General features: G+C 63.0%; 1 protein-coding gene across 4 annotated transcripts in view; it reads right to left on the minus strand.

The window, feature by feature from the left end:
• The window catches only part of LOC105471126 (kinase non-catalytic C-lobe domain containing 1), a 66,225-nt gene that overhangs the window by 33,888 nt on the left and 24,357 nt on the right, over positions 1-7,980 (minus strand). For all 4 annotated transcript variants that reach the window (XM_011723501.3, XM_011723496.3, XM_011723499.3 and 1 more), the window contains 6 exons: positions 7,408-7,554; positions 6,915-7,032; positions 4,070-4,785; positions 2,081-2,195; positions 988-1,059; positions 842-903 (listed from right to left, as the gene is read on the minus strand). In XM_011723501.3, the coding sequence (XP_011721803.2) occupies positions 842-903; positions 988-1,059; positions 2,081-2,195; positions 4,070-4,785; positions 6,915-7,032; positions 7,408-7,554 (1,230 nt within the window). The remainder of the gene's footprint in view (positions 1-841; positions 904-987; positions 1,060-2,080; positions 2,196-4,069; positions 4,786-6,914; positions 7,033-7,407; positions 7,555-7,980) is intronic.

The following is a 7,980-nucleotide window of genomic DNA, read 5'->3' on the forward strand; positions in this document are numbered from 1 at the left end:
GTGTGCAGGGTGCTTAGTGCAGGGTGGTTATTGCAAGGTGCTTACTGCAGGGTGTTTGTTTAGTGCAGGGTGCTTATTGCAGGGTGCTTAGTGCAGGGTGTTTAGTGCAGGGTGTTTCGTGCAGGGTGCTTAGTGCAGGGTGTTTAGTGCAGGGTGTTTATTGTAGGGTGTTTAGTGCAGGGTGCTTAGTGCAGGGTGCTTAGTGCAGGGTATTTGTTTAGTGCAGGGTGTTTAGCGCAGGGTGTTTAGCGCAGGGTGCTTAGCGCAGGGTGCTTAGTGCGGGGTGTTTGTTTAGTGCAGGGTGTTTAGTACAGGGTGCTTAGTGCAGGGTGTTTAGTGCAGGGTGCTTAGTGCAGGGTGTTTAGTGCAGGGTGCTTAGTGCAGGGTGTTTAGTGTAGGGTGTTTAGTGCAGGATGCTTAGTGTAGGATACTTAGTGCTCCTCCTTGGTGGCAGGAGCAGGGAAGTACACATTTCTATCCTTCCTGAGTGGAAGTTCTACCTTGATTTTGAATGTAATTTATTTAATTGTATTTAAATTTGTATAATTTAAATTTTAATAATGCTCTTGTTTCACAGGCACTTTATGCACATCCCCGGACGTTGAGCCCTCGGTTCTCGTAAGCTCTAGGGCACATGACTAGTGCTGTCCACGCCGAGCCCGGTCCTAGTGCGCCGGCCAGAGCCACAGCCCTGCTGGCAGATACTGCCTGTGGCCGCCTGGCCAGGAAGGGCTGCCCTGACTCCCTTGAGTCCTGACGAGGGGCTGCTGGACAGATGGGGGACGTGGCACCCCCGAGGGCTGGGGGCAGGGCTGGGGAAGGGTGAGGAGACCCCAGGTACCTTTTCAGTTACCAGCCTCTCCTCTGCCAGCTCAGGAGCCAGAAAGAACGAGTCATAGGAACCTAAGAGAGAAACCCCGGCTGAGCTTTCCTCACCCCTGGTGAGCCGGTGCTGGGCTCGGCCTGAGGGGGACCCCACACACTCACCGTTGGCAGGGGGTGGCTGGAAGAGCACAGCCCCGTCCTCAGCAACCAGCACGGAGTCCAGACACAGGTAGGCTGTGGCAGAGCTTGGGTCAGGGCAGGCATGCGTGCGGCCCTGCACTTGGGGTTGGCTAGGGGGAAGGAGCTGCAGAGCCTCGGTCAGGCTGTGCAGACCCCCAGCCTCCCCATGGCACGGGCACGCACCTGCCAGTGCACGCACACGGCCTGCCCCCAGCCCCTGGGGTCCTTGGAGCTGCCTCCTCCTGGCCCTCCCCGTGGGTAGCACTGTCCCAGCCCACACAGTGGCTGCAGCAGCACAACTGCAGCTGAAAGGGAGCTGGGCAGCAGGGAGAACACGGGCAACAGCTCCTCAGCCGAAGCCCCTGCATCACAGTTCCTGTCCCGGGTCAGGGCCCACGGGGCAGCCATGGGCCCACGGTGGACGGACACTGGAGCCGGGTGTGTCTCCCATGGCCTCTCCCCCAGCTCTGGGCCCACGGTGGACGGACACTGGAGCCGGGTGTGTCTCCCATGGCCTCTCCCCCAGCCCTCGTAGACGCTGCCCTCGTCACCCTCAGGGTGTTTTTATGTCACAGACGCACCATCCGCCTGCCCTGCTGTCTGGCAGGGCCGGGCTCTGATGGGGCAGGACCAGTACAATGCTGAAGATTCCCTCCCCACTCCAAAGCCAACTGCTGCCTCCCTGGGGACAACGTCACTGTGTTGAGAATGTGTGGGCCATGGCAAGGTCCCTGTTCCTCTTTGGGACAGGGTCACCGGTTTCAAGGCCCGCCTTGCAGGCATCTGTCCCCACACCTCCCTTGGTGCTGCAACCCAGCAGGCACCTCCACGGTGCTCCAGACGGGAGCCGCCTGCTCCGTTCACCAGAGACACCGTCCTGGCTGCCCCTGGGTCCCTTGGCTCAGGTGGGGGCCAAGTACACATGGGACGGTGGGGGGACGGGATGGCGGGGGGACAGGATGGAAGGGTGATGGGATGGTGGGGGGATGGAACGGCGGGGGGACAGGACGGAGGGGGGATGGGACGGTGGGGGGACAGGATGGAGGGGCGATGGGACGGCGAGGGGATGCGTCACCTGGGTGCTCGGGGTGCATCTGTAGTGCGCGGAGGCAGGCCAGGCACAGGGCCCACAGCTCGTACTCCCGGAAGGGCCGGCCCAGCTGGGACAGGAGGTCCTGCAGGGACACCCACTGTGGACAGGAGAGTGGTGAGGTCAGTGTGGACACCGCTTGCCGGGGCCCGCTGCCTGCAGAGACATGTCCGGGGAACAGGCCAGGGCAAGGCCCACTCCGCTCCACACCTGACAGAAGGGCTGGGGAGGTCCCAGGTCAAACCCAGCATGTGGGGGGCGTGGGGAGACTGGAGCCCTTGGCCCTGTGGATGGAAACGTCCCATGGTGCAGCCACTGCAGACCACAGTGCTGCCGTTCCTCAAAAAGCTCAACATACACCTCCCAGGTGACAGCAGTTCCACGTGGCCACATTCCCCGAGGAACTGAGGGCAGGGCTCAGGCATATGTGCACGCCCATGTTCGCAGCAGCACGGCTCGAAACAGCCAATGCGGGGAGCACCCAGGCATCCACGGATGGATGCAGGGGCAGTGTGGACGGCGCTTGGCCTCGGGACGGGGAGCGTTCTCACGCAGGCTGCCCCGGGGAGGAACTGTGCAGACAGTGGGCTCAGTGAAGAGACCAGACACAAAGCACCGTCCATCCCACCCCCACGAGGTCCCTTGGACGGAGCTCATGGAGGTGGAGGGCGGGCTGGGTGCAGGGGCCGGGCTGGGGGGTTGGGGTTTCGTGTGGGCTGGTGGGGACAGCTGTGCAACAGCGTGAACACACCCGGTGCCGCTGAGCCGGGCTCTTGCAGAGGGTGAAAGTGGTGGCTTTTGTTGGGTGCATTTTCTCACGCACACACACACCCTGACACCGGGCATGCGTTCAGCCTGGGAGGCCGCTCTCCACTCCAAGGCCCCATGGACAGCTGGGACCAAAGTCCACCCTCCGACAGGTGGCTCAGCCACCCCGTGCCTCCATGTGCCCTTCTGGAAGGTAAGCTGTTGTGTGTGGGACGGCGTGCTGCCAGGGAGAGCAGTGGGAGGGTGGTAGAGGGTGACAGGGCACACGTGCTCAGGACATGCAGAAAAGCCCGAGCTACAGAATGGCCTGCTCTTGTCCTTCAGGTCAACAAGGCCTGGTGGGACAGGTGGCTTGAGGGCACCCCCATTCCCAGGCCGGGCACTGCCTGGCAGACGGACTTGCGTGCGGGCCACTGGCTTCAGGTGTCCTTGCCCTGAGTTGCTCACGGGGACACAGCTGGGGATGGCTCACCAAGGAGCCAAGGAGGGCAATGCCCTTGGCCAGGCCTTGGCCCAAGTGTCTTCAGCTGGACAGAGGGGCCAACAGGCCAGGCCCCCCAGAACACTGGCTCCAGTAGCATCCTCCATCCTCACGAACAGCAGCTGACCAGGGGCAGCACTGGGCTGGGGAGGCCCCATCCTGCACAGATGCCACGTCCGGGCAGCTGCTTCAGATCCCAGTGTCCCTGTGGAGGCTGCGGAGGTGGCCCAGCACCAACACCACCAAGCCCCACAGATGAGCAAGCTCAGCCCACAGCTTTGGTTTCTAACTTTTAAAACCATCGGAACAGGAAGACGAGGAAGGCTGTGAGCGTCAGGACTGGGGAGACAGCCCCTGACATGACGTCCTGGAGCCGGGGCTGCTGGCCTTGCTTCCCGGAAGAAAATTAACCGTCGAGACGGCCGTGCAGGGCTGTGCGAGGAGCCTGGGCCAGGCTGAGGAGGCGGCTGCCTTCTGGGTCATCCTGAGGCAAATGTCCACCCGAGAGGCCATGCCTGGGTGACGGCATCCCCAGCCGCAGCCACAGCTTCCTTCAGAAACGGGGCAGCTCAACAAAAATGTCTTAATTATGGAGCGAGGGTGAAGGTTAATTCCCTGCGTTAAAGCGTTTGTGGCTGTGGAGAGGCTGAGCCCGGACTCACTGACCACTGACCCTCCGGCCACACACAAGACCCGGCCAGACCCGGCCAGACCCGCCCACCCACCTGCTCTGCGGCTGCACTTTCCGGCTGCCTGGCTCCTTCCGGAATTCTCTCATCGTCCCCGGGAGTCTGGGCTTCACCGCTAGCATCTCGAGGGTGTGCAGGGCAGGCTGGGGGTCCGGCCTCTGCTGGCCCCGGACCCGGGTGTGAAGTCTCGGGCCGTCCTGGACTGCCGGGCGCCCCGGGGCCCCTGTCCGCGCTGCGGCCTGCACAGGGAACCCCTCCCAGATGGTGTTCCAGCTCCTGCTCCGGCCACAGCCTGCATTTGGGCTGAGCCTGGAAGCTAGAAAGGCCATTTTTCCTGTCCAGAAAGGCCTTCCTGGGGTCCGGAGAGAATAATTCCGATGTGGGCAGCTGGCTTTTCCCGCGGGTCAGCGGCAGGCAGGGGCCGGCCTCGGGGCTGTCGGACGGCAGCCTGGGAAATGTCTGCACCTTCCGCAGGCGGCTCCTCCTGAGGGCGTCTCTGTCCGGGTCCCCGAGGGTGCGCTCGGCATCCAGGACGAGGCTGGCCAGCTCCTCCCGGCTGTGGCTCTCGCCATTTCTCACCGGGGTGGACAGCAAAGCCTTGGTTGGGGAGGTTCTGGGGCCCCGGCTGGGCTCAGACACTGGGCCTTTGGGGGCTGGCAGAACCTCCGGGTCAGCGCTGGGGTCCCCAGGTGGCCTCCTGGGCCCAGCGTTTCCTGGGACAGGCCTCTCCCGCCAGCTGCTCTCGCTGACATCTGGGCACAAGCAAGACGTGGTCACAGCTGGGCGCCCTCCTGCCCCTCTCCTCCCACCTCTCCCCTCGCCTCCCCTCCCCTCCCCCATCACAGACCCCAGCGCAGGCTCTCACCGCTGCTGGGTGCCCCTCCCCTCCCCTCCCCTCCCCTCCTCTCCCCTCCCCTCCCCTCCTCTCCCCTCCCCCATCACAGACCCCAGCGCAGGCTCTCACGGCTGCTGGGTGCCCCTCCCCTCCCCTCCCCTCCCCTCCCCTCCCCTCCTCTCCCCTCCCCTCCCCTCCTCTCCCCTCCCCCATCACAGACCCCAGCGCAGGCTCTCACGGCTGCTGGGCGCCCCTCCCCTCCCCTTCCCTCCCCTCCCCTCCTCTCCCCTCCCCTCCCCTCCTCTCCCCCCCTCCCCTCCCCTCCTCTCCCCTCCCCTCCCCCTCTCCTCTCCCCTCCCCCGATCACAGACCCCAGTGCAGGCTCTCACTGCTGCTGGGCGCCCCTCCCCTCCCCTCCCCTCCTCTCCCCTCCCCTCCTCTCCCCCCCCTTCCCTCCCCCAATCATAGACCCCAGCGCAGGCTCTCATGGCTGCTGGACACCCCTCCCCTCCCCTCCCCTCCCCTCCCCTCCCCTCCCCCATCACAGACCCCAGCGCAAGCTCTCACCACCGCTGGACCACCACTAGGCACTCCTCCCCTCCCTCCCCCATCACAGACCCCAGTGCAGGCTCTCACAGCTGCTGGGCGCCCCTCCCCTCCCCTCCCCTGACCACAGACCCCAGCGCAGGCTCTCACAGGAGGAGGCTCCCGCCTTCCTCACCTGCCCCACTCATCACATCATCCTGGCTAACTAGAGGCTGGGGCTGCCTCTCCCCAGGCCAGGTGGGGCTTCCTGCTGGGGCTTCCTGCGGGATCCGGGGACTGTCTAATTATCTCACCCAAAGGCACGTCGTTTTCCACGAGGATTACACACGTGAGTCCCCACAGGAAGAACCTGATGTGGCTACAGCCGTCAGTGGCCGCCTCCCACACACGGCATCACTCTCTCTCTGCTGTGCGTCTCTGTTCTGCCTACTCCACGCTGCACAAACTGCCTGCTCCACACTGCGCCCCTCCCGCAGCAGCACAAACCCTGAGCTGCCTCCCGCAGCAGCACAAACCCTGAGCTGCAAACGTGCTCACTCGGCAGGGAGGGCCCTGCTGGCCACCGTGAGGCTCCTTGGGACTGTGCCCCCGGCCACCCACCTGAGGCCCCACAGACACGGCCTCTGTTCAAAGGCGGCCTGAGAGACGCCAGAATCCGCGTGAGCCACGAACACCCCAAATGCTGCGGCTGCAGCTCTGTAACGCACCCGCCTGGCACCCGTGGTGGGGGCAGGTGAAAATCAGCTGTGAAACATCAACGCGTCCGTTTATGTAAATGCCCATGAGACTAACACCCATGTGCCCGGCACCAATGCCACGGACTTCTGAAGCTGACCCAGAGTCACCTCTGCCTGCATGGGTGCCTGCAAGGCTGGCACAATCAATACACATGAGAGTGTGGAAACGGGTGTGTGCACAGGACCAGCATGTTCGCGTGTTTGACCACGTGTGAGACAGTGGACGTGGTAGGCATGACAGCGGGCATGTAATGTGTGCATTCTGGTATGGGCGTGTGCAATGTGAACAGGCATGTCTGAATTTGCATGTGTGTGACTGTGAGCAAGTGTGAACATGTGTGTACAGGGCACATGTGATCTATTTGAACGCTTGTGTGTGGCTGTGTGAGTACACGAGTGCATGTGATCTGTATGAATGCATGAGTGGGTGTGTGCGTGTGTGCATGGGTGTGTATGCGGTGTGTGTGTGTATGGGTGTGTATAGCGTGTGTGTGTGCATGGGTGTGTGTGCAGTATGTGTGTGTGTGCAGCATGTGTCTGTATGCAGGGGTATGTGCAGCGTGTGTGTGCATGGGTGTGTGTGCAGTGTGTGTGTGTAGTGTGTCTGTGCATGGGTGTGTGCATGGATGTGTGCGGCCTATGTGTGTGCATGGATGTGTGCATGTGTGTGTGCATGCGTGTGCAGCATGTGCACGTGTGTATACATGGTACACAGGTATATGTGGACACACAAGGATGCATGTGTGTGGGTTCAAGAGCTCACCCTGCAGTGCTCCGAAGGACTCGATGGAGAGGACCCTCCTCCCCACGGCAGAGAGGCTCCGGCACACGCGGCAGGAGGACGTGAGCTGCAGCTTCTCTTCACACAGCGCGATGATGCTCTGGGGACGTGAGTGCCTCAGACAGGAAGGCTCGGAGGAGGGGCCATCTCCCGTGGCCACCCACCCGACAGGGCCGGATCCTTTGAAGGTGACCTGGGGACAGTCCCCACAGCCTGCCTGCGCCTGTCTCGCCCATTTTCTAGTATGAAAAGGCAGCACATCCGGGTTGCAGAGAACCAGGAGCCTTGTCACAAGCAAGACCTTTCATATCAAAAATGGACAATAAAAAACCAAGTCCTCCTTTAAGCAAAATGCCATTGGACTGTGGTCACGGAACCCAGGGGAGGCTGCCGGGCGTGTGTGGGGTGAGCACACGGTGTCTGGGCCTGTGAGGTCAGGGTCACAACCGGGGCGGCCCAGGGCAGCCTCGCTTACCTCGAGGTCCGGCCGGTCCCTGGGGTCCTCTGCCTGCATCCGGCTCAGCAGCGCCTCGAGGTCTTGGCTCAGCCTGAGTTCCAGTGTGGGCTCTGCTACGTACTCGAGGGCGGCCTTCAGTGTGGCCCCCAGGGAGTAGATGTGCGCCTGTGGGCATGACGGGCCATCAGCTCGGGGTCTGTGCGTGTGTGCCACCCCGACCGCGGCCACCGCTTTTCCGGGCCAGGAGCTCGAGTTTCAGGCATCGTGGAGATTCCCCTGAGGGGAAGCAGCACCCACACCCATGCCACCCATGCTCTTGCTGCCGGCGCCCACGCCACCCACGCTCTTGCCGCTGGTGCCCACGCCACCCATGTCCACGCTGCCCACGCCCTCGCCACTTGTACCCACACCACCCACACCACTTGCACTCATGTCACCCACGCCCTTGCCACCTGTGCCCACACTGCCCATGGCCTCGCCACCCATGCCCACGTCACCCACACCCACACCACCTGCACCCACGCCACTCGCACCCATGCCACCCACACATTTGGGCCTGGTCTGTGCTGGCTCATGGCCCCACCCCTCTGG

This window comes from Macaca nemestrina, chromosome 9 (genome assembly GCF_043159975.1).
Source record: "Macaca nemestrina isolate mMacNem1 chromosome 9, mMacNem.hap1, whole genome shotgun sequence".
Taxonomy (NCBI): domain Eukaryota; kingdom Metazoa; phylum Chordata; class Mammalia; order Primates; family Cercopithecidae; genus Macaca; species Macaca nemestrina.